The sequence below is a fragment of the Amblyomma mixtum genome, chromosome 2 (assembly GCF_055824585.1).
Source record: "Amblyomma mixtum isolate Tamu chromosome 2, ASM5582458v1, whole genome shotgun sequence".
Lineage (NCBI taxonomy): Eukaryota > Metazoa > Arthropoda > Arachnida > Ixodida > Ixodidae > Amblyomma > Amblyomma mixtum.
In genome coordinates, this window is record NC_143013.1 from 260532379 (window position 1) to 260558770 (window position 26392).

General features: G+C 47.4%; 1 protein-coding gene across 1 annotated transcript; it reads left to right on the forward strand.

Annotated features, from left to right (window-relative positions):
* Window positions 1-4503: 4503 nt before the first annotated feature.
* Window positions 4504-26140, forward strand: LOC149363747 (uncharacterized). The gene is made up of 12 exons (XM_089569977.1): window positions 4504-4520; window positions 5907-6007; window positions 7134-7160; window positions 8284-8718; window positions 8815-10836; window positions 12725-12856; window positions 15320-15549; window positions 16724-16821; window positions 20776-20881; window positions 21248-21427; window positions 22090-22206; window positions 25792-26140. Exons 1-12 carry the CDS (start codon window positions 4504-4506, stop codon window positions 25936-25938), a joined length of 3612 nt encoding a protein of 1203 aa, XP_089426103.1. The 3' UTR covers window positions 25939-26140.
* Window positions 26141-26392: the final 252 nt, after the last annotated feature.

The window sequence follows — 26392 nt, forward strand, 5'->3', positions numbered from 1 at the left end:
TACACTGTTTGCTGCTGTGTATACGCCGACACGTCGCACCACAAAGAGACGCAAGGCCCTTTTGCACAGCCGTTGTTTTTCTTGACAGCGGACGATAGGCCCGAAAGAGGGGCGCGAGATTACAATGAAGGATTGCGCAGAATCCATTAGAGGTATGGATTCTGTTTCGCATCCCTCTCACCGCTTCCAGACCTTCGTATTATATTAACTAGAGCAAAGCAAACATTCTTTGATCCTTCCGGTTTCTCTTTGTAAGGTGACGGCCATTCTGACAAACGGGTGATACGTGCAGACGGAGTGAAAATGCCGAGCTGTTAATACAAAACTTCTCTCGTCGTAGAGGGCTGCACAAAGGAAATACGTTCGAGCAGAAAGAGCAAGCCGGCAAACACTATAATCATTTCCGATGTGGCTTCAACAGCATGCACTACACGGCAAAGTGTCTTAACCGTCCGCCATTGGCAGACACACCCCAAACAATAGTAGTTGACACAAGCGCCGTGAGCGGCCCCGGAGCTTGGGCTGTTGGTTATGACGATCGAAACGAGGACACTTATATTGTAAAGGTCAAACATGCTACAGTCGGATACAACTCAAGAACGAAGTGGCAGGTGCCCCTCAAAAGATGTCCTTCAGCCAATGAGATCCACCGATTTTCATGACGTACAAGGGGATTAACCATGACGTCATGAAAATCTGTCCACGCCATTGGCTGGAGGGACTCCTCTCAGGGGCGTTTGCCGCTTCGTTCTTGTATTGTATATGGCTATAATTAAAGTCGCAGTGCGCATACCATGTACCCATGTGTGGCTGTTCTCGCTTTCATGATACCAGATGGCGCGACATGTTACGGTCATCTGTGCTACACAGGGGGCTGAACAGCGTGCTGGTGCACACGAAGCCAACAGCAAAGGGTACGCAGAGGTGCCCGCTGTAGATAAGGTGCTTTCGATACGCGCTGTGCAGAGGAACTGGCGCTATCAAGATGTGTCGGCGGTCGTGAGCAATGCCTTTGTCTGCAGTTCACTACGGGTATTTTCCCTTTGTCGTTGGCATACATTCCAGCGGATAACGACAGATGCCCGTTTTTCAGCCATTTGAGCCTACCAGCCTGCCCTGTTTCACTTTCCATCGCCTCATGTCACGGTAAATCTTGTGCAACGATATGCTTCTTTTATTGCGAATGTCGCATTCCTTCCAGCTGACAGCGCGTTGTCTGTCCTTGACGCTGTACACGCCTGGATGCTCTGCAACAACAGCCGACGGCAGCTTTGGGCGTTTTTCAGACATTATACATTCGTATAGCGCACTCGCGACCGAAGATCCTTTGAGGCATGGTCTTCATGCAGCTGTGACGTAATTGGGGACACGAACAAAGTTTGCTGGTGATTCTATTATCGAGTTCGCGTGAGCATTTCTCTCTCGCTCTCTTTCTTTTGGCACCACAGTCGCTCAACGCTTCGGCGATTAACACGGATGACAAAGGCATTCACGAAAGCGGAAGTGTTGAGGGATGGTACCTTTCTTTTAGACACAACAAGCTTGAATGTTTCCTCACGTGAATAACAGCGACAAGAAACGCCGTTTCTGTCCCCTTGCTTTTGCGATCAGGCGACCTCTGTGCAGGTGCAGCTTTATCTCTGTGCCTTTTCCTTCTTTCAGCAAAAATAAAGAATAGAAGTTATTGTGGACACCTCCTACCTACTCCATGCTTCAATCGTTCTATGCCTTATTCGTGGCTCTGTGTCGCAGTTTCTCGGATAAGAACTTTCGACACCGTAGTCGCTACCTCTGATAAATTCACGTGCAACGAGGAACAGACCTTGGTCTGGGACAGAAAACAGGCTTTCCACGTCCGCCGAGACCGCTTAATTCACAAGTGCTCCATCGTTAGGTATTTCCGCTAGACCCTTTTCCACACTAAGTTCGAACGTATGAAATGTGGAATGTCTTGTTGTTTACGACACGATGAGCCCCCGCCGCGGTGGCTCAGTGGTTACGGCGTTCGGTTGCTGACCCAAAAGACGCGGGTTCGATACCGGCTGCGGCGGCTGAATTTCGATGAAGGCGAAATTCTAGAGGCCCGTGTGCTGTGCGATGTCAGTGCACGATAAAGAACCTCAGGTGGTCGAAATTTCCGGAGCCCTTCACTACGGTGTCCCTCATAGCCTTAGTTGCTTTGGGACGTTAAAACCCAATAAACCAAACCAAACGACACGATGAACTGTTTCTCGCTGTAAACTTATCAGGGACTGAGGCCCTCGGCCGTTTCAGTAGATTAATATCAGCAGCTAATGACTTTGCTTAAACATATAAGAAGGCCATGATGCTGAATAAGCCTTTGTACATAGAAAGGCGTTTCTACTCTCGTATGGCGTTCAGCTGTTACCACGCCATTTTCTTTAAAAAAAAATTGCGTTTTACCTACATTAAAACGTGGTTGTCGCCCCCAGAATTGAATCCGCATCGTTCATTCGTTCGTACTGCGTCGCGAATGTTTGCTAAGGCCGTTGCAGAGCAGGCGAGGACTATGTAGCGTCAAGCAGTGAAGGTATTGAGACACGGAGGCCGCTGCCTGACAGAAAAAAATATAAGCGTCTGAACTCGGCGGCATGTTGAGATACAAAAGCGACGAAGGAAGCCGAGCACACTTTTCAGCGGCTGCTTCTGAAGTTGCGGAGCGTTCAGCAGCCGAGGTAACTGACCGAGTTGCCATTTTACTCCTGGACTGTGCTACCATTTCCACCCTTCTTGCGCTGATAAAACAACAGCCACGCAACGAGAAAGGCGACGCCGAGAGGGCCCTTGGCAGAGCCAGGAGTACCGAGGAGTCCACAGAACAACATGCATGCGATGCTCTGGTTAGGAAGTGACGACCGCACCCTTTCCTTATACCCCTCGGCATAGTGAGATCGTCCTCACTAAGTCATATATGGTCCAGTGCGCAACCTTAAAGGAACTGTCTTGGTAGTGTTGGCCAGTGCCACCTAATCATGTGACATGCAGGTCCTCGGGACCACCCACTTTCTGGCTCAACCTGGTCTGAAGAGAAAGTTTGAACGCTCGCGGCAGTTTTCGGCTGCGGTATCCTTCAGCGGTGACGCCAACTTTGTTTACCTTTGCATAGTCCTCACCTATATAGAGTCTAGCCTCACTATAGCAAAACATTTTGTAACGAAATAATGGACATAACGAAGGAATAGCGATTCTTCTTTGAAGCTCCCATGAAAACCCATATGCTTGATACCTCGTTTTTACGAAATAAAATTTTTCTACTACGAGGTATAACGAACCATCGATGGATCCCACTGCTCATTTCGCAGCGTGTACGTCAGTCTGTAACGAGGCTTAGTTGCCTGCCGATTCAATGCGATAAACTGTAGTCTCCCCCTTCTCAAACCTCGTCGCTGCACGCGGCCAACTGCTATTCACCCGCTGCGAGCTCCCTCTTCATCTCTGGCTCAATGTGCAGTTTAGCTTCCGTTTACGCAGCATAGCCGCATCGTACAACGTTTGCCAGTGGGCTTTGTATGCTTGACAGTACCGAGGTCTCCCTAGTCTCATGTATGTCGTAAACGAAAAATTCAGCGTTCACCGCCGGCTAATAAGGATTTGTCTAAGTGGGTCTGTGCCACACGAGTAATGTGTGTCGCTGTTCAGAGAGAGAGAGAGAGAGAGAGAGAGAGAGAGATAAAAACTTTATTATGGCAAGTGTGTTAGACCCCCCCTTGGGTCCCTGGAACACCGCACGGTCCCACTCTACGACGGAACGTTCATGTGGTGTTTGTCCATGACGTCGGCACCCCGAAGCACCGCAGCAAGCTGCGATGGCATAGATCGATGCTTAATGCCAGGCCTATTGAAAACAGATGATGATGATGCTTGCGCATGTGTTTTCAAAAACGTGCCATCTCTGCGCCTATAATCCATGTGGACCTGAACACCATCACCTGGACAGTACCTCGGCGGCTTGTATGCTTCTGCTTTGACATCATCATCATCATCATCATCATCATCATCAGCCTGACTACGCCCACTGCAGGACAAAGGCCTCTCCCATGTCTCTTCAATTAACCCTGTCCTTCGGCATTCGAACATTATTTTGGTTTTCTGCACGTTAATTTTTAGGCCCACCGTTCTGCTTTGACATTATAACACAATACTGATTCGCTGCCTTCGATTGCTGCTGTTTATTTTGTGCAGAAAAATAAAAGACGATGAGGTTATCTGGTCAGCAGTTTAGTAAGGTCGATACATTTTAAGAAAATTATGGTCGGCTAGACTAGAAAAAATAACACACACAACAGTGGTGACAAAGTTAAGACACCAAGGCAAAACAATAAAAAAGGACGCCAAAAAGACGAAGACGACTGGTAGAACATCACGTGACCATCTTTCACACTATTCACCGGTAAACAAGAGCCGTTCGGCCCGCACTCGTAGCTGCGGAGGCCCGGTACACCTATTTTCCTTGTCAAGCAGCTGCTGCACCAAATTTCAAGAATGCCCAAGGAGAGCAAGTAAGTGAGGGCCAACATGCAAACGAGTGGAATACTACGGGTGGATAGGAACATTGCACACTGTCCACATTCCTTGACGGCTCTGTTTTCGCTGCGCAGTAATATGATGTGCCAGGCACTGTATGAGCTATACAGGATAATTGAGGTTGCTGGGAACCGCTCGACTCTGCCACAGCACGCTCAGTGGACATGTGTGTATAAATGTGCCGAAGCTGTGCTCCTTGCAGTCTTTGTTGCGCTGTTGCTTCTTGCCTTCATATAAACTCTACTAATCATCTGCCGGCCAGAAGGGGTGGGCTGGTATCTGAATGCACCCATGAATGGGCCCAAAGCGGTCATGCGACATTAGTGGACCTCATCCGTGCAGGTTTGGGAGAGGTGTGGACATGGCGTCAGAGCGAGGCTGGCGATAGCCAGCAATCATTTTCATGTGCCGGCGGAAGGGGGGGGGGGGGGGGGGGTCGCTGTCTCCGACAGAGGGTAGCGCCGCGCGTGTCGGCTCCTCGTTGCCAGCAGCATTATATCTCCGATTGGCACCAAATACGCCGTCCGTGGCACGAAATTCCTGAGTGACGTCATCATACCATTGCATGGTATCAGCAGTAGATCATAAGCTAGTGACGTCTACAGCAAAGAAGAAAAAATAACTGAAGAGAGAAGTGAACATACCCAACATTGGTAGAACGGTAGAACGGTTGTGGTGTCCACCTTGACTGAGACGTGTCCCAGGCTTTTCTTTTGTCATAAATGCGCCCCCCCCCTCCCCCCAAACCTGCCGCCATGCTCGAAACATCGTATGTGGTGATTAGCGAGCAATTTCCAATGTCCACTGGTGTATCAAGGCCTGTACAGTACACCGATCCTGAAAGCAATTCTATTCTGTTTCTGTTTCTCAAGCAGACGCTTGTGACCCGCGGGTGTTTGTTGACCGGTTTATTAAAGACCTGTTCCATACTGGTGAACATGTGATGGGTGAAACACGTTGTATAGTAAAACTTCTGATTAAATTTCGTTAATATGCTTTGCAAGGCAGGGAGGCAACTAGGTTGGGAGGGAAGGTGGTGAGGATGTTACGGAGGTGAAAAATTGAAAATTGGTTCTTGAGGAAAGGAAGTGACGCAGTAACTCTCACATATCTCCGTGGACACCCGAACCGCGCCGAAAGGGAAGGAATAAAGGAGGGAGTGAACGAAGAAAGAAAGTTCTCATAAGGAAAACCGTTAGGAAACGTACAATTAGGTTTGAAGGAACAGCAGAAAGAAGCGACTGGCAGTTTGTACTTGAGACTCACATCTGTGCACCTTTTAGTGCATGCACGCTAATTAATGCTTTAATGGCCTCGAGTTAACACGTATGCTTTTTTTTCCATCCTGCCTCTAATTCCAGGTCTGGACGCGGAAAGGTCTCGCTACTGCTTTGTGTTGTGGTTGCTTTAACAGCTTCAGTGATTTTCGCTGTGGGAATTTTCTCTAACACAAGCAGAACAAGTGAGTACGCTTAGAACCACTGCAACCTCGTTTATTTTGTCACGCGATACAGCTGATCAAGGATTAAACGTAACATTTTTAATTAAACGTGCAATCTAGGCATACTGGACACAAGGCCGAGGCAAGAGCATCTGAGAGAGAATACGCCCCTACATCCAACTCTTGTGTTTTTTATGCGTGACACTATAAAGAGCTCGTTGGCTAGTTTGGCGGTGTCCGCGGTGTCACATCTGGGTCGACGCTAAGTGTCAGGTCACGCGGTCACGCATGGCCGATGTGTATGATGAGTTGTATGACGAAGTACGACACGCGATGCGTGGTCGTTGCAAGCATGCCATGTCATGTGACGTCACATACCATATGGTCGCGTGGTCACACATGGTCGGTGTGTATGATGAGGTGGATGTCTAAGCAGGACACGTGGTGCGTGGTTATAACAAGCATGTCATGTCATGTGACGTCACATACCATGGGACGTAACTAACCGGAAGTGATGTACGAAAGTCACGTCACCAAACAGTAACTGAAGACAAACTTCTCGATAAGCGCCTTGTGCTATCAGAAACCAGGCTGGGGCTTGTCTAGGTGCCCGCTATTTTTTTTGTTCACGTGGGTACCTTGTGGCATCCATGTGATAAACAAAAATAAAATAAAGTTAGCGGGACGATATCTCTGTGCTTCCGCAGTTTCTCAACAAGAATTTTTTCCCGTGTGCTGTGCGACGTCAGTGCACGTTAAAGAACCCCAGGGGGTCGAAATTTCCGGAGCCCTTCACTATGGCTTCCCTGATAGCCTGAGTCACTTTGGGACGTTAAACCCCAACAAACCAAACCAAACCATCTCAACAAGAATTTAGTTAAGCTGAACCAGGAATAGTGATAAGACATCGTGGAAGCACTAAGTTCATGCGAGGAGTAGAAGAAAAAATAGCGGCCAGCAAAATAAACACCTAAATTAAATTACATGCAACAAACAGGGGCGCTTGATATAATGAAATAAACAGCTATTCGAAATTCTGGCCAGGGACTGTTCGCGACACGATTCAAGACATAATTTGTGTGTCAGCGCTATGCCGGTCTAGTCTCTATTTTTTTTAACACACGGACGGTCCCATTTTATCTTACAGAGGACCTCTTCGGCCTTGGAAGTGACGGTAATGACCACTACTGTTATTTATTTATTTCAACCGTGAAAGTCAAAACGCTGCTCAGCTGTTGACGGTTGTGTTTCGGTGAATGGATGAACAAGGCTAGAATATTGTCTGAGGCTTGTTCTTATAGTACGACTGATGGGAAACTGAAAAACCATTCTTTCTGGCTCCAAGACAGTAACACCATTTCCTCTGGCATCTAAAAGTGTACGGCACTGAACCATTACCTTGTTGTTGAAACATAAGTCAGGAGACTGAGGCTTCCAACTAATGTACCGCTTGTTCAAGCTTGTGCCTGGAGAACTGGCATGATGGTTCTTAACCATATTCGTTGTATTTCAATCAAGTGCATTAAGCACCAGCGCAGCGATGCCTGTAATGAATGTTGCTGTTCCAGGAAAACACTGGTACATGGAAATTGGGCCAGGCTAAAAAAAAATGAGGATTTCAAATGTTGCTAACTATGCGATCACGCTCTAGCCAGTATTTTAAAACATACTCTTAAACCCCGCTGTCAAAAAGCAGCTTAACACTCTGCCGAAATCCTCCTAAATCATAGCCCCGGCCCGCCCTCTCGTTCTGCTTTTTGCCTTCGTTTCGTGACAGGCAATCGAATTTCGGTTTAACCTATCGCTCAATCATACTGTTAGTGCATGCAAAGAACATAACTGAATGTATGGCTGAATTCTTTGAGTAAAATCTTAATGAGCGTAATCTCCCTACAGTGAAATTAAACAACTAACATAAATGGCTAAAGATACCATGCATCAACTACACATCTTACAGTGTTTATAGCTAATGCATGCTGTGTGCAGCTGTGTACTTTTTTTTGCCGCGTGTGCCTTTGCCTTACAGGTTCTGAGAACTCAGACCAGTGCAATCGATTTTTTTTCTTGTCTCCTCTATAACGTTTGTATCTAATGATGAAATCAAGTAGTCATTATTGTGAATCTTTTATATATCAGAATCTATTAACGTTCCCGCTCTAATACAATGACAGCCCTCATGAACGTAATGAATAAATCAATCTTCGTGTCACTTGAGGCGCTGAAAGAGCCGTCAACGACTATATTTGTCCCTAATTATTACACATATGCGAGGGTTTCTTTGTCGTTTGTCGTTCCAGAAAGGCCTCACAGAGGGCGTATACTGCTGTCCGTGCTAAAGAACTGGACGCTGCCCGGGAATGCTTCGCGGCAGCGCGCCGACGAGCTGTGGGCTCGCTTTCTTGAGAAGGTGAAGAAGGCCGTCGGCCGCTGGGGCACCTCCTCGACGACGACGACCACCACGACGACGTCGCGTTCTAGCAGAGCGTCGACGGCGTCGACAGCGTCCCGGTCGGTGGCGACGTCGACAAAGGCCGCGGCCGAACACACTCCCGAGGACGACCGCTTCAGCGACGGCGAAACGGACCTGTTGCCTGGCAGGAGTGACGAGTACACGACACCTGACGTTGCCAACAAGTCGGATCGCCTTCGCCAAACGCCGATTGAAAATGGCCGTGGGATAAGTGTGGCAACACCCGAAGACGAGATCAAGGCGTTCTTCGACCACCACGACGGCTTCGCCTCGAGTCAAACGCTTATTGCAAATGGCCGTGGGATAAATGTGACAACGCCCCAAGACGAGATCAAGGCGTTCTTCGACCACCACGAAGGCCTCGCCTCGAACTCGTCATTTCGGGGAATCACAAGCGATTCGGACGAAGCAGCAAGCCGCTACAAGAACCCGCTAGTCCCCACAGTAGCGCGTCATCATCATCATCACACTCATGAGGGAACTTTTCTAACGGACTATTCTTCGCCCGTAGGAGGAAGTCACCAAGGTGTGCCCAACGTCAGCACAACGCGGTTGGAAAAAACTGTAGGCTTAGGGAACAATACTGGGGAAGAGGTCAGCCAGAAGCCCCCTCTGGAAGTGCGCGGTCATGGCCAGACGCGGAGAAGCGAGAGCTTTGAGAACAGCTCAAGTGGCGCGACGGTGGGCGGCTCAGGAGTGCAAGGGAGGAAGAAGGTACTGGTGGCAGCTGGAACCTCTTACGGACGGGACGATCTAAAACCACGCGAGGCGTTGGACCTGGTGAAGGCGCATGTGGAAACAGGTAGCGCTATCTTTCGAGATGGCGTCGACTGGATCGAGGAAAGGAGACCAGCGCCGTCGGCGTCCGACGTGGACTCTTCTAACCTCTCGGCCGCGGAAATGGGGCTTCCATTAGAGCTGCCTAGAAGAGGGATCGCTGCCAAAGGGCAGCGGCTCTTTGCGAGCAGTGCAGGATTTTCCTTCTCGGAGAGAAAAGAGCGTTCCCGTGACATCGGTTCAGATTTCAACGCTGTGGTTGTTCAGCCAGACAAGAATGGCACTGGTGAGGTTGTGGACATCAAGGCAAATACACGGCGGTCAGGCAGACTCAGTGACATCGATAGTCTTTTGTTCCCCGGACATCACACTGTTAAAGCTGTCTCTGGCAATGGTATGTCTGACAGGCACGGTTTGGAAAGCTTTCCCACAACTACTGCCGAAGACGATGAAGAAATTACGCCACGAACCAAGACCGCAAAGTACAAAGGAAGTACAAAAAATGTAAATGGCTCTCTTGCAGACGCCAGGTCAGGACAATCAGAAACAGGTTCGTTGCCTAACATTGTTCATACGAATGCATCGGATGCTATCATAGGAACTTCATTGAGCGCGGAGAGTTCCTCACCAGTATCAGATGATGAACAGCGGCCACTTGCGAAAGACTCCGCTACTCATCCTTTTTTGTCCACTGCAAGAGAAACGAACACAGATGCTAAGCCCCTCCGTCCCCAGACGTACGTCCCGGAAGTCAGCGCTGACGATGTGACGGGAAAAGCAAACTTCACCGTTGATGTCTCGCCCGGGAAGCTATTTGTCTCTGAAATCCTGGGAAGGACAGAAGCTGGCATTACTGAAGGAGAAAATGAACTAGCCAGTTCAGCAGCATCAGATGTCAAAGTTATCTTGTCTCAAGGCGGTGAAAGCTCGGCAAGAACAGCAACCGAGCCTAATGAGGGACCTCTGCTTGAACTAAGGGCCACAAACTCCCATCACACTGTTGCTTGGTCCCCTACAACACGAACAAAGAGTGTGGGTCGGTACCGCATGACTGACAACGCTGGCGCCGGTACTGAGCCCTTTCAAGAGGTCGCCCAGTCGGAAGAGGTAACCACGCTGAATGCGAGCAAGGAATCCTCGACAGCCGTACCGACGCTGTACTCACAACGAGACAACCAGGACGGTTCTACGCCGGAGGCTACAGGCTCTCGAGAAACTGAACTCTTCGATCTGTCACGGGAACTAGACCGCATTGCGCACGAATTCACAGATTTCCTAGAGAACAAGGCGAAGAGCTACCAAGGCTCCAGTAGTGGAGGTCGTGACTCAACATCTGCTGGCCCTGAAAAGCCGCTTCATGCGGACGAAGATGCTGCGATGAGAGTTGCGGACAGCGACGGTGTTCCAGCTACATCTACTGCTGTCGAGGTAAATGACCTTGCAGCGGCGACCACTGTACAGGAGTACGGCGGTGATTCGATGAGCGGCGACGACGCAGGAAGCGAGGAAGAAGATCCTTCGAAAGATCTGGATGAAGAAACAAGGCCGAATGGAGAGCCGACAACGTCAGGACTGGTGACGGACGTACACGCGATAAGTGAAGGTATTCTTACCAACATCTCTTAACCCGTTAACCCCCCCCCCCCCCCCCCTAGCTCTAAAAGATAGAAAATAAAGCTGGCGACCATCACGCGATTTCGTCGTAAAAAAAAGAAAAAGCGGGAAATGAGCGCATTGGCAAAATATTGCACATAGAACACGTCCGATGTACGAAGGTCTGATCAGATTTGTTTACAGCTCGTAAGGGATGTGTGTCGGAAATCTGTGCCGGTATTCGCAGATGAATCCAGGCTTGGAGGGAAAAAAATGATAAGAGAGAGAGAAATGGGCAGGGAAAGGATGCAGATGATTTTACTTTTGTGTGCAGGCGACCACGAGTTCGGGAAGAGGCCTCTACCCGTTTATCCACCTGCCTAGATATGTCCCTATCGTTGACTTCATTAGGGTAGAAGAAATTTCATAAGACAGCGCATGCGCTCCGAAAAGAGGTTTTTGTCGCTGCAAATACCACGTGGTTTAAATTAACGCTTATCTTACTTTTAAACACCCTTCAACCATTCCTATTTGGTGGCCAGATCTCGAAATAAATAGAAAATCTTTTTTCACAGCATACTCACCTTTTCCCTGAGAGTAAGATAAAAAAAAAACTTGAGTGTACACTTATTATGGGCATGACGGAGTAGCGTTAATGGGTACCTTCAGTGGCCTGGGGCCTTCTTCTTGTATCACTTAGCAGAAACGGACACTGTTCTTTTTTTCACCATCGCATATGGCTTCCCTTACAAAACATTTCCTTACGCAGTCTATAGACTGTCTATAAACTTTTGCCTATGAAATCTATAGACTTTCTGTATAGAAATCCTGTACACAAGTCAATAGGCAATAAACATCCTATAGACAGTCTATAGGCAATCTATTCATTTATGACCATACACTCTTAGTGAGCTTGGCGCATGATAGCCTGCTTATGCGCCATTAAACCCAACACAACACAACTCTTGGCGGACTTTTGTCGATAGACAGTCTATAGACTATGAATAGACGAAAGGAAATATTTATAGCAAAGCAATAGAGTCTATAAGAAGTCTATAGACAGTCTATAGACCATTTTGATAAGGGTTAACCTAGCCATAAGAGTATAATGCGATGTTATTAGAGAGCCCTCCCACTCAAGTACTCCTCCTCCGTCACATAGGTTCTGCCTACATGTACACCCCCCGTCAAAAGTATACAGTCCAAGCTGTTTGCTTGTGAGGCCTGCGGTCAGGCTCGTTATGTATACTCAGCGACCGTAACCTCTCGAAAGAGGAGTGGCTATGCGTCCTTAGTTTTCCCAAGCTTTGGACTGTTAGACGTGCTAAGAGGCCTCGCTAAGCTTAGAAGCAAACCCCTTGCGCTGTATACTTTTGACGGGGGGTGCACATACCCGTTTAATTGGTCATTCTCCTGTTTACATTCATAGGTCACTGGGAGTCCTCATACCCCTCCTGGCGCAGTGGCGCAGCGGTTAACCGATGCACCACTGGAGATTGTGAGAACCAGGTTGCTCTTACCGAGCAACCTTCCGCGACCAATAATTTAACTGCCACCTGCTCCGGTGCAATTTGCTCAGAATCCAGTGGGCAGGTTGCGATGACGTTACAATGTCACGTGACCTAGATGGCCGGTAGGCCACCTGGGTTTCTCGGCAGGCCAACTCCGCCGATGACAGAGTTGCCACTGATTGAATGAACTGTACTTTAGAAGACAACATTTGTCCAATCCTTAATTCTTAGTTTCTAAATGCGAGTCTCCCGTCTGAATAAAGAAGGAAACCTTAATCCCCTCTAATGCGGCCTTCCGTTACCTTCGCAGTGCTACACACAGTAAACGAAACTTGACTCGTAATTCTCGTTTTGCACAGGGGCCTTATGAACCGGCTCTCGTTTCAGGAGGGCAGATCTACTGCTCCGTGGGGCCAGCCTACACGGGACCCCTTCCACCGGCGCTCTGTAGCTACTTCCTCGTTTACAGCGCCGTGGAGTACAACGCTAACAGAAAGGCCTTTCAAGTAGCCTCCAAAGGTAGGCCGTCATTCTTATCTTGTACCTTTCAAAAAAGCAAAAAAAAAAAAAACACCTCGCTCTGCGTCATCGTAGGGACATTCATTTGCAAAGTGTACGGTCCCATTGCTTACAGGCTTTAAATATGTTCCCGCAAATGCCTTTATGGTGGGCGCTTGTGCAATTCCACTGTAGTTGCCGATGATTGTTTCGTATAGGTGAGAGTTGAATTTTAGAGAGTTCGCAGGAAATGTTCAAAACTAAGGAGCACGAAAGGTGTTCGTTTCATTCAGACTTCATTTTCCTACTTTTTTAGCGACAACGTAAAACTTTTTTTAATATTACGGCAGGTTAGTATCTTAATTGTGGATAATTTTTTATATGGAGACTTGAATCGCGACCTTGAATAAACTATGATGATTCATGCAAGTGAAATATCGCAACTCTCCCTCACTTTGTTTTCTTTGACCACGGTGAAACAACTAGACGTGATCTTTCCTCAGTGGCGACTGGAGGAAAGTTCGGAAATATGAACTTACAAGCTAAGCCAAAGCACACAGCGTTGTGACTACAAAAAAAAAAATTAGCAGTGGCTTAGCTGTGGTTAAGCCTGGATACACAAACGAAAAGGTTCAGTTACGCTTGGTTTGACGTCATGGCTGTCGCAGTTCGCGCACAATGCACTGGAACCACCACGATAACGGTGGAGGCGTTCGGCCGTCCTCACACTGCCTGTACGGAGGCGGAGGAGACGCTCGTGTAGTGAATGTGGTGCTGTCTTAGAAGGTTGCTTTGTTGTTGTTGTGACTGAGAGAAGGATGAAAAGGAAATTGCACGGGCCTGCTTACTGGCTCGAGCCAAGCCACCACCGCTGCCACGTGCAGACAGAGGAGAATTAAAAGATCAGAGGGAAGAGAAGAAGGAAAGAAAAGACGCGCGTCGCAGCAACAACTGCGTCCGCCGGAGCGGACGCTGCTCAAAAAACAGATAAGCGGCCGAAGCCGCGCTCGCCGAAGCGAAATCAGATACTCCACACCTGTCCAAGAAGGTTGCTTTAGAGACATGTACTGTGGTGTCCATTACTTTCGGGTGTACACCAAAAGATGAGAGACAGGCATTTCTTTTCCTTAAAACCAATTTTCATTTCATTTCATTCTCCTTAAGGCCCTTACGGCGCGGTTCGGGCTCTGGGTTCGGGTATCCACCGAGATATGAGAGAGACAGGCGTTGTTTCCTTTCCTTAAAACCAATTTTCTTTTTTTTTGCCTTCCCTTACGGTGCGGTTCGGGTGTCCACCGAGCTATGAGAGTTTCCTGGCGCACTTTGTCTTAATATATTTTTTTTTATTTCTGATATTTTAATTTTTTTATTTCTTGTTTTTTCTCGTTTCTGTGCTTACCTTTATTCTTTTTTTTATCAAGGGGTTGGCGGCCACCTGCGCCGTGCGTAAAGTCGCTCGGTTTTGCGCATGCGCAGAACTGGCAAATCCGGCCTCCGGCTCACGCGAAACGCGGTGTTCACTAGCCTAGCGAAGCTTTTCGCTTCAAAAGTCCACACGTAGAAACCAAATGATCAACCTTCGCATCGTGGGGAACACAACCACACGAACGCGTTCAAGGACATTTGATTGAACTGTCTTCTCCTCGTGCGGAAAGACACAGCAGATTACATGCGATATGTCGTTTGCAGCAACTGGCGCGATCTGTGCGCAAGATCACGCCGTGGGCAGTCGCAACCTTCAACCCACTCACAGGACTGATAGGAGAGGCGCGGCCTAATTGAATTCACAACTGCCACTGTATCTAGCTGCTGTAACAACGGTGGCAGATCTCGTCGGCATTGCAAGTGTAAATGCAAATGTTTCGTGATAAAAGGAAGCCGCTGTAAATGAAAGTTGGTTTTAAGGAAAGAAAACTGCACAGTAGTTGTCTCACTTCTCGGTGCCCACCTCAATCACGCCGTGAGGGAAGGGAGGAAGGAGGGAGTGAGGAAAAAAAGAGAGAGAAAAAGGTGGCGTAATGGAGGGCTCCGGAGTAACTTGACCACCTGGGGATCTTTAACGCGCACTGACATCCCACAGCACACGGGCGCCTTTTAGCGTTTTGCCTCCATCGAAACGCGGCCGCCGCGGCAGGCTTCACACCCGGGTACTGCAGTTGGCGCAGTAATTGTATCATTCTCGGTGGACAGTGAAACCGGAACCATGAAGAAAGAGACGAAGGAAGTAGTGAAAGGAGGCAGAGATCGAGGCGCCGTAGTTGAGGGTTCCTGAAGTACCTCTCCATCTGAATGCTTTGGAGGTGAGCTACCTGAAACCCTGCTGTCCCCATCTTCCGTGATGGTCCTTGGAATCTCACGTTTGATGCCACTAAAAGATGCGGTAGGCCTATACAGTCACGTACAGTGGTATCCGCCCAATGGAGAGGAGGGTCCTTGACTTCAGGCGCGTAACGGAATGCCTGCATTTTTTTCTTCTCGGGAAAGGTTCATGGCGCGCACTGGTAAGCAAGGACAAGCGCACCAGGATGGGTCCTCGTGTCCTTCTGGTGCTCAGTGCCGGCCAAGTGCAGAATCTGGTGGCGGACTTCCCGGTGCCGGCAGTCTTCGCCACCAAGGCGCAGTCTTTCCTTGAGGCCCGCGGCCTCTGGGGATTCGCCTTCGACCTCAGCCTGGCCACGGACTACGACGCCCGCTCGCACGCCATGATGTTCCGGGTGAGGGTGGAAACACTCATCTTTCTCCTGCATTAAATTTGTGGTTCTTCACGATAGCATGTCGGCTTCCCTGAAGTGTCTTTTTCCGGAGGTGGTTGATTTTCTCCGAGGGACTTCCTGAAGAGAAAGTTTCTCCCGTAGGGTCCACTGCAAAGAGATGTTCCTAATCCCCAAAAAGTTTCCTTTAGAAAGTCTATAGACAGTCTATAGTGGTGTATAGGCAGCCTGTGGACGCTATAGCACATCTGTCGCAATCACTTCTTCGTCCCAGGGGAAGCCGAAATGTTTGGGGGCTGTTAAAGCGATAGCCTTAGAATTGTCCCATCGAAACCCCGCCGATGTCCGCTTTAAATGAAATTCGCTGATTGGTTCAGAGAAACCACTTTACCTTCAGACGTCATTATAACCTTCCCACTGAGCTGTGAACAACCTAGTTTCTGCACAGAAACACAAAGAGAGAAAGAAGAAATAAATGTAAAAAAATGTAATATATGCAATTGTAGGAACCGTCATAGCGGATGCCTGCTACTGCAGCTAGCACTCCGGATTTGCCGGTTGATGGGCCGAAAATTGCAATTAAACAGACGCAAACACACACACACACACACGCACACACACTAGTTGCAACAGAAGCTGCGACAGATGTGAAATGTAATGCTAACGCATTCCAATCTTAGGCTGACTTAAGCGTCCCCGTAATTTTTTCTTTTTTTGAGAGAGAAGCAGTGCGGAGGCCAGCATTTGAACACCAGGACCTCTCCCTCTCCCCCGTCGTCCCCAACCAATCCGCTCGTATACAGTGAGAACGCCGCCCCCTGCTACGCTTGCCTTCTCTTGGAATCCACTCCGTTACCATTAAAGAGCGGCGGTTATCTTGCCTTCGCATTACATGCCCTGCCCAAGCCCAATTCTTCCTCTTGATTTCGACTAGTATGTCATTAACCCGCGTTTGTTCCCTCACAAACTCCGCCCGCTTCCCATCTCTTAACGTTACACCTATCATTTTTCTTTCCATAGCTCGCTGCGTTGTCCTTAACTTAAGCTGAACCCTCTTTGTTAGCCTCCACGTTTCTCCCCCATTGGTGAGTACCGGTAAGATACAGCTGTTGTATAGCTGTTGTATGCTAGAAAGCGTAGATTTCTAGCTTCACAATGCGCGTGTTCTTTATTTAAGGAAACGAAAGGCAGTCTGCCGGGGTACCACTTTGTCGGCCTGATGGACTTCTTCGCCGCAAGCGGGCTATTACGAGCCAACCTGGCGGAACTTGTCGGGTAAGCTTATTCCTCAACACCATCGCTTCATTTCCAAGCCACCGTAAGTGGCGGACGTAGGATTTCTACGACCAAATTTGTTTCTTTGGCCATGCTCTTGCTGTTATCGTTATATTTTATGGACGATATTGAATGGTGCGATTTAGTTTCTCGCTTCTGGCAACACCTCGTCTGCCCACATGAATAGAGCAACTGTAGGTGTAGGGCAAGATAAAGCCCATCTGGGAAGGAAACGTTTGTGCAGCGATAAAAAGTAAATGGGGAAAAGTCATTAACAAACAGATTACGAGGGCAGTGCACTCTTAACAAGCCACTGCGCGCGGAAGACTTCTCTGGAGATCGTTAGGTTTACGCCTCCATCTGCCCCCCTCCCTCTTTGCATTCTCGCATATAGAAAAGGAAAAGAAAAGTCACTGGGTATACCTTACAGATGGCATATCCTGCGCAGAGCTCTAAATTAATTCATCGAGACGGAGCAAATAAAGGCTCTTTTTTTTTTCTTGTTTCAACTTGTCGTAGTCGCATGAGCTCTCTCTGTAGGAAACCATCAGGATTGATATCTAATGGCTCGGATAATGGTGCTGGCAAAAAGAATGATGATACCAAATCGCACAATTATTCGGGCACTAAATGGAACGCCGTGAGGGGGCTAAAGGAATAATTGTGGGTGTGTCCGGGGCGGGGGGGGGGGGGGGGGAGCCTATCATATTCTATAAGCCCAACGTCTGGCATTGCGGGTAAATCATGAAGCTGCCTGCGGCGGTTCGCTGCTTATGATGAGATGGAGCGGGGGGGGGGGGGGGGGGGGTAGGCCCAGACTCTGATCATCTTATGTAGATTTGATTCCTGCATACAGAGGCGAACAACTTGTCCTATTATAGAGATGCGAATGAGACGCGTTGAGGCGTTATTTATTTCCAACTGTAATCGTACACGCGATAATTTGGCGTCGATGTATAATGTCGCGCACTCGCCGATAAGTGTGAAGCCATGAGCTGTGAGCACCACGGCAGGCGTATGCTGGGACTGCTACTTGCATTCACAGTCGCCTTCCGACTTGCTATTTCCCATTAGAAAGCTGTATGTATCAAAATATGCATGAAACAATCGCGCGAATTATGTAGTTTGAATTCTGTTACAGGTGCTAATACGTAGCTGCTCCTCCAATTTCAAATTTAAATTCAAAGGAAGCTTTATTTGCTCGTTCAAAGAAAACTTGCACGCAATATTCCTCAGGTGGTAATCGGCAAGGGAAGACTGCCTGTTGCCGTCCCGCTTCTTCATAGAGATTAAATAATACCTCAGTACTATCTACCTAGCGCATTACAAAATGAAAGAAAAAAGAAAGCGATGGATTTGTGTGCGGTGTTGACTATTGAGTCATGCACTCAATCACTTTGTGCCTGTACGCATGTATTGTCCATACCCAAATAATTCTGGAGAAAAGCATTTTTGAGCGGCAGACCATTTATGAACGCAATTTTTTCATATAAAATTTCACTATACGAGGGGGTACCCAAAAGAAACCGGACTAAATTTTTTGGTCGGCAATGCTTCGATGGTACCGCGTTTTGCCACTAGGGGCTCATAGAACGAACATTCCAGAGCCAGTAAGCCGAGTGCCGTCGTTGAAGGAGGTCAGACTAGTTTATGCAGAGTTTTAGAGTGACGACTGTTTTGTGTGAATGTCGTTTTTGCAATGGCTGATTTTCGTGAACAGCGCGCGCCGGTGAAATTCTGATTTTTGCTCGGAAAAAGTTGAATGGAAACTCTTGAAATATTAAGAAAGACGTACAAGGACGATGCTATGGGGACAACTGAAGTGTTCCTGAATCGAATCCTGAATCAAAGCAACAATCATGCCAATGGAAAACTTCAAATTCTCCTCGCCTCAAGAAAGCTCGTCAGGTGAAACCAAACCTCAAAACAATGCTGATTTGTTTTTTCGACGTGAGAGGAGTCTTCCATTGAGAATTTGTTCCGCAGGGTCAGACAGTTAGCCAGGCTTTCTACTTGGATGTTTTGAAAAGATTGGGCAAGAGTGTGCGGTGGAAGCGGCCAGATTTGTGACGGTCGGGTGACTGGTTTTTCCATCATGGCAATGCCCCTGCTCACACAGCCCTCTCTCTACAACAATTTTGGACCAAAAATGGCATGACCCCTATTCCTCAACCCTCATGCTCTCTTGACCTTGCCCCGTGCTACTTTCTTTGTTTCCTAGAATGAAAATATAGGTGAATGGAAAGCGTTTCGCTGATGTTGCTGAGGTGAAGAAAAAAACGACGGAGGCACTGTCAAGCATCACAAAAGATGAATTTAAACAATGTTTTGAAAAATGGAATGAAAGATTCGACAAGCCTATCATTGCAAGTGGGGAATACTTTGAAGGAGACTGAAGGTGTGTGCTTAAAATGTGAACAAATAAGTTCAAACAAAATTAAGTCCGGTTTCTTTTGGGTACCCCCTCGTACAAGAATCAATAGATCCGCAGATCACACGATGGCAGTCTTGAATTTCTTCTTCTATTAACGTTCTCGTTATCGTCATAAACGTTCCCCATTGGCTTTCTATGGCAGTCTTGGCTGTTCGATGTGATAGATAGAAACGCTTTAAAAGAAAGATTTTGCTACATATCCGAAGAATGGACCACTACCTTTAATATTTCCTTAAGAGTATCTTACGATTTTTCAGTTTTCAAAATTTTTTGTCCGAGAATTTTGGACATTTGTTTCTCTGTAATAGCGTGCTCTTACTGCATTATTTGCGTCAGTCGTATTGAATAGCCGGTATAGTTCTTGAAACTGGTTTGTGGCACTTTTCGCAATTATTAAGTCCTATGTTCGAGAATAAGCAGTTCACTTTGGGTGTGCTTTTTAATCTTAACACACCGAGTTCAGGGTTCGTTGATATATACTGCCCTTGTGGACATATATCAAATTGCGCCTGTGCTGTGCAGCGATACTTTCTGGAGGGCTAGTTCATGCGCCTTATAATCGCAGGAGACCTGCGATAAACAAGCAGGTTCGAGAAGACCCAGGCGCGAAAATCGCAGACACAGCGCACATTTTCAACAAAACGTGCTCGATGTACGCCGCTGGGCATATAAATAGTGTGGCTTTGTTTCCGAATAAATTAATTAAAAGTCTGCACTTTATTCGTGGTTTTCTTTTCTCTTCCAATGCCCATTTCATTGTATCTTTTTTCTAGCTGAAGTTTTCGATTTCCTTGCACTGCAGTATATTGTTGGGGACAATTTACGCAGTCCAGAGAAGATGCCGGGCAAAGCCGGCGTGGCCTGTGGTAAAATAATTGAAGATAAAGATAAAGGTCAAATTGCTTTATTTCAGGACAATTCTGGCGGCAAATAGGCTGCAACTGTAATATCCCAGTTATTGTTGGAAATGAATTGGAATAAAGACGGTAAGAACGCTAAAAACAGGTGGACCGTAGCCACAAATTTTCAAACTAAGAAAAACTCAGTTTCAAACTTCAAGCTCAGTTGAAAAAAAAAAATGCTTTGCTTTCGAAACGCACCCGTTGCGATAGAAGCGTTCATTTTCCACATCGGAGGTGTCCCGTAGTGTGACAGAACGGACGGCTAAAAGAATTTTAGTGCCATATGCGTATCAGTACGCTACTGCAGAGTAAATATCCCGAAGTTTCCACGAAGTGATCACATGGCAGAGGTGATCAAACTTTTCACTCTTCCTCGAGGCGATGGTATAACCGCGGCCCCTTTCGCCCCTGCACCTGCCTGCTTCTAGTCTACCCGCCGTGATGACACCTCTACAGTTGCCACGGGGTGGACAGAGTGCGGCGTGATCCTTATTTGTCAGAAGGCGATCGGGTGATCACAAAGAGGCTGGGTGAATGACTGGGCTGTTTTAGCATGGCGGCGGCTGCAGCGCGCTGTATTTTGCGCGCTGCATCTGAAAACTACACCACGTCTCCCAGGTCTCTGCACAAGGTGTTCTTGCGCCACGACCCTCAGCGGGTGTACACTATTGGCACTTCAGTTCCGAACCCGTTTGCGTCGCCCAACCGGCGCTCCTACTCTGTGGTGAGTTCTTCGATCACTGTTCCTGCACACAATCGGGCGATGTGTTTGCACTCTCATTAATGCTTCCTAACTGCGTACTTGTATACATCCACATCCTGAACTGCAGACAGGTTCTAGTGAGAGTCTGAACACAAAAGCAACCGTTTGTTGCGGAACGAGGCTTACCCGAAAGACTTGTTTGATTGTCACGCAACTCAAGAACCGATTGGAGGGACGCGTTAGTGTCGTATCCCATGCATCTACATCGTATGATACGAACATTAACTAGAAAGAAGTCTTCAGCCGTCGAACCTCAGCGCGGCTCAATGCTCCTGGCTATTTCTAAGCTCATGGAACTTAACCGGCTGCCTTTCCTCTCGCGTACAGGAGAACGCCATGAGGTTGGCCGAGAGCCTGCGGCTGGTGTCCCCGGACCACAACCAGGTCTGCCTGAGCGTATCGCTGGCCGTGTACAAGTTCAACATCTACACCCTGGACGCAAACTATTCGAGCCCCGGCGTGGGGAGCCTGGCGTTCAGCGTGGACACGGGCTTCTCCTACTCCGAGGTGCCTTGTTCTCTCCGTCTTCATGCTACAATCAATGCTAAACTTTCGACTGATACACTTTTGCCATAGCCGTCAATCTGGTGTGTCATTTTCAGAGAAGGAATTCGAGTTGAAGGAATTTTAAGCGAGAAAATGTAAGAAACTCGATATGTATGGAGCTTGTAACGCACTGAACCCTCTATCAGGGTGTCATGGTGGACACCAAGGTAAAGAGAAAAGGTGATCGGGGGTGGTCGAAAGCCAGAGAGAGTGATCAGCTTGAGAAATTTGTTAGAATACCCTGGCCAGGGGATTCACGACACCGGGATAAGATGCAAATTACATTTCTACTCCAGTGAAATCAACTCAGATGGTGGTGATGACCACCTGCGATTCTTTAACGCGTCCCAGTATCGCACAGTATAGAGGAGTCTTTTCATTTTGCTTGCATCGGCCGCCGCGACCAGCATTCCATCTAGGGTACTTCGTGTTCATCAGTGGGATGCTTTAACCATTGTAGCAGCGAGACGGGACACTAAGCAAAGAGTTTCCGGACGTTCCTCCTTTGTGGAGGTAATGGGTAGGGATTGATGTAGAGTTACAACGGGACAATTGGGGTTCATGTAGTACAAACAAATTATTAATATATTCATTGCTTGCCGGGCCCTTGTCCTCCCCACCAGCTTTGCAAGAACTACAAAGGACTCCACACGCACTTCGACGACGCTAGCCTTTCGACGTACGTCCACAGGGGCAACGCCTGGCTTGGCTTTGATGACGACACGTCAATGGAGATCAAGGTAACCGGCACGTTCGTACTTTGACATGCACACGCGTATGGAGAAGAGTGACGCTTGCAATAGAAAGTTGAAGGGGTGTTCACATGTAATATAACTCGAGTTTCAACCTTGTTACATTGAGTTACCTCGAGTTTCAACGTCACGTGACCAATGAGTCACGTGAACGTTCTCCGCTTGTCATGCGATAATGTCATTTCATGCAAGCGATGTGGTCTCCGCATAACAAGCCTTGAACAGATGACGCTGCGAAACTATCTAATGGCGTATTCCTGTTGGCGATCCCGAGTAGTTCTCCGAGTCCATAAAAGAGAAAGACATCCGTCGCTGTCTGATCAGAACTCAGGATTTGAATCCAAATCACCCACTGAAACACGCGGGGCAAGAAAACTTGCTCCGGATCACCCATTATAATGCGCCATAACGTCTGTCCCCTACCACGGTTCGATGAAATCGGAGGAATAGCTGTATAGACCAACACTAATGCTACGTGATGTCAATGGCGAAGAAAACCTTTATTGAGGCAGAGCGTTTCGAAGGACTGTCTTAGGGTTCCAATGTTATGAAAGCTGAGAATCGGAAGCCACTGTTCTTATACACTTTTCTGCGCTTTCTACCGCTAGACTACCGTCTCTTACTTCAAGTCGACCCTACGTTTCATATGATCTTCTGGGTTGTATATTGTCCGTGTTTGAAACTAAACGAAGAAACGAAAAAAAAAAACGGTTAATCCAGTTCGTGAGACAAGTCATGGGTATTTTCGCTTTTTAGCCAGAGATATTTGAAGTGCGTGTTCGGTTTGTCTATCTGTTCCTTTCTGTGAAGCCGAAGTTTCAGTTCACCGCGAACTGACATCAAACGTATGCGCCAGCTAGGCTCATCATCTTGCCAAACCTGCTAGCGTTTGCTTATGAGAGCAAGTACGCTGTGAAGATATTAGAAAAGGAACGCTTTATTATATAGCGTGCAGTCTACAATTTCTCCACAAGCACGAGCCATACATGTACCTTCTGTTTTTCCGAAGCAGGCCTTATGTATAGGCGCATCGTCCGTTCCATGCCTTTTCAAGCTAGATGCAGAAGGAAATATATTCTTGCCTCTTCAATGCTTGTTTTTTTTTTGTACTTATGTTTGTACTGTTTGGGTGAGCGCGACTGGTTTCTGCGCCCATAACGCACACTGTCATACTTCACTCTGTACGACAGTGTATATTTCATTTGAAGGTCGTCACTCGAGCGCCGTATAAACGTGTAGTGGAATATACGCATACATATGTCCGTGGATAGAGAGAAGCCAAAGAGCATGTCAAGGGGGCTTTGCAAGTACGAAACTTCGTTTCTATAAAAAGCTTCCTTTCAACTATTGTCATTACTGAGGTCGTCGGTGTTACGCAACCAATGTTGTGAGTTGTTGTCATGTCGCAATGCTTTCATAAAGTCACTGCGAAAGGAACAGTGTGGTTGGACCCGTATAATGTTACTAATACCATCGTGTTTGCTGAGGGACTAGTAATTTGTGAAATAGCATGTTTCCTGCCCATCTATTACTTACCTGCGATCGGTTTGTGTGACTCGGAGGTGGTTTTTTCTCTTCTTAGAGGCACTGCGGAATTACATGTTACTTAGGGGGAAAAAAAAGAGACAAGGCTACCTCGAGTTACTGTAGCAGCTTCGATTCTAGCATACCTTCTATCTCCACATTGCGGGATTCGCAGTTGTGAAGGGTGTTAAGGTTTAGACCTGCTTTGATTCAGCACTTCTTTTTTGTTGCTGAAGTGCGGTCATCATAAGACTAGGCGTGCTTTATAATGGAGGCTGCATTAAACCGCGTTAACAGGATAGACATGAAAAAGGTCAGTTTGCATCATTCTACTGCAAACGTTTTGACAAAAATAGTATTTGCCAGTGTCCTGACTAAAACAACAATCGTGATCCTACATTTACTAATCATCCGGATTTTGAAAAAGGAGAAGAAAACTATAATTTTGGCGACACCCCGTACGAAAGAGGCCAAGAATCTCAGTTGTAAAGAAAGTTTAAAAATGATTGTTCTTTTTTTAATTGTAAGGAGGGGTAGGCAAATAGTACTTTTTCCAAAGCAATTGGAATACGAACAGTTTAGCTAAAAATGGAATCAAATACGAATCGAAGATTTTTACCAATATTCGCTATGCAAATATTCAGTGAGCAATCGTGAGAAACAGTGAAACGCTGCTTTCGCAGTTGCAGCTGTATTTGTTAAAAGACGCAGCACTTTATCATTGTCATGTTATGCGCATAGAAAAAGTGCCTTATGATCTTGATAACGAAAGATTATCTATAAACTAGCCGCACATCTCAGAGAACAACATATGAGGCAAAGCCTCTTGAGGTCACGCATGAAGGCAGGGTTTACTGAACATGTCTGGGACCTGCCCCGTCGTCCGATCTGTAAGACCATGTATAAGGATTATGAACACCACCATCCGAGTAGACCGAACCGTGGCACTGAACCCTCCAACCCGTGCATACCGGTCGCGGCAGCATGGTACGCGGCGTATATGGTCCCTGTTTTTGAAATAGTAGGGGAAAAAAAGACGGCAGGCCTTATTCAAACTTTGCGCCAATTATCCGAAAACTCGAGGACATATTCGATTCGTTGCGAATAATTTTGAACGTATGCTATTTGATTCGGTCGAATAATAGAATAAGAGGATATCTGAACCGGTGTCCGAAGTTTTCGAATATTTGCACACCTCTAATTGTAATTCATCAGTGAAGACAGGCTGCCGGCTTCTTACGATGGGCCGTCGCTAAGCCGCACCAATCAACAGCCAAATTTTATGAGAGAGCGTTGTTGGTCGAGTTCGACAGTCATTATCAACAAAGGGAACTGCGCACACGCAAACAAGTACGAGAAGGGTACGCAATGCCCTTGTTGTTTACCCTTCTCATCCTTGTTTGTCTGTGCGGAGTACCCTTTGTAGATAATGAATAGTCCAATACGGACGTTCAAGGATGTGGTGGGTGTTTACTTGCTGATGCTATGATGATTGGATATTCTGCACAGTTAACTCGTGGAGTTTTTACGAGCACTGTGGGAGACAATATAAGGAAGCGCATGAATGCTTCAGGTCCTCCACAGAATAAAGAAACTTATTCCAAGAGGCGCAGGACTCTGTCTTTGTGTGCCTCACGAATGGAGTGCACGTGAGTCCCATATGTCATCAACGGGCCGTCCTTTCCTGTAGCGTCAATGGAGTCGCCACTACGCAGCTGTTCTTTTCTTGGTAGCATTATGCACTCCACTCACCCACCCACTTAAACCAGCGATCCGGATCTGGGACGCGTAACGTAGTCTTCTCTTTCTCTCTCTCTCGACATACTGAGATCAAAGAGTGTCGAAATTTGGTTCGAATTAAGCGGAGTTCGAAATAAGAGGAGTCTTTGCAATAATCTCGATGTTGACGGGACGAAAGCGTCCTTTCGAGTAAACCGGAACTTCTCATTAAGCGGGTTCACGGATTAACAATGTTCCAGAATAACGCGTCCCGTAAGCGTGTCACGTGCCACGCTCACTGCGCCTGCAATCGTTGTCCGGCGTGCGCAGATTGACAAGTTGTCTCGAGGACACCGCGTCGGCTGTCTCTTGGCCGACCATATCGACCTAGACGACTTCAAGAACGTGTGCAAGAAGGGCGACTTCCCGAGGCTTCGGCTGCTCAAGCGAACCTTCTCGAACAGAGTGCGACGATAGACGGACGCATGCCTGCCGGTCTCCTCGCCAACTTCCTGCCCACTTACTTTCGTCCACGCTTCGCAAGCTACCACTTCAGCCTGAGCGGTCGCGGAGAACCAGCAAAGACAGGAGGCATGGGCAATATAGGTTTGTTTATTCGGGAGAAACTGGAGTTCGGCTCAGTGTATTTTTACTTCATGAGCAGGAAGTAATCGATAGCGTTCCGGCACTGATGCAGCGCAGTTGCAAGAAAAGGCTTTCGGTAAAGGATTCACCGCTGTTTGTCGTGTACAATGCGCGCTTTACGATTCATTTCACTCATAGTTGCCATAAAAGTCAAATATATTCACAAAGAAACAATAAATCGATTCCCTACCAACACGCTTCTGCTGATATACATTTTTGTTTCATTTTTGTAACGTGTCCATCACAAGGATGTCTATACCACGCATCACGAAAAGTGATTGTGAAT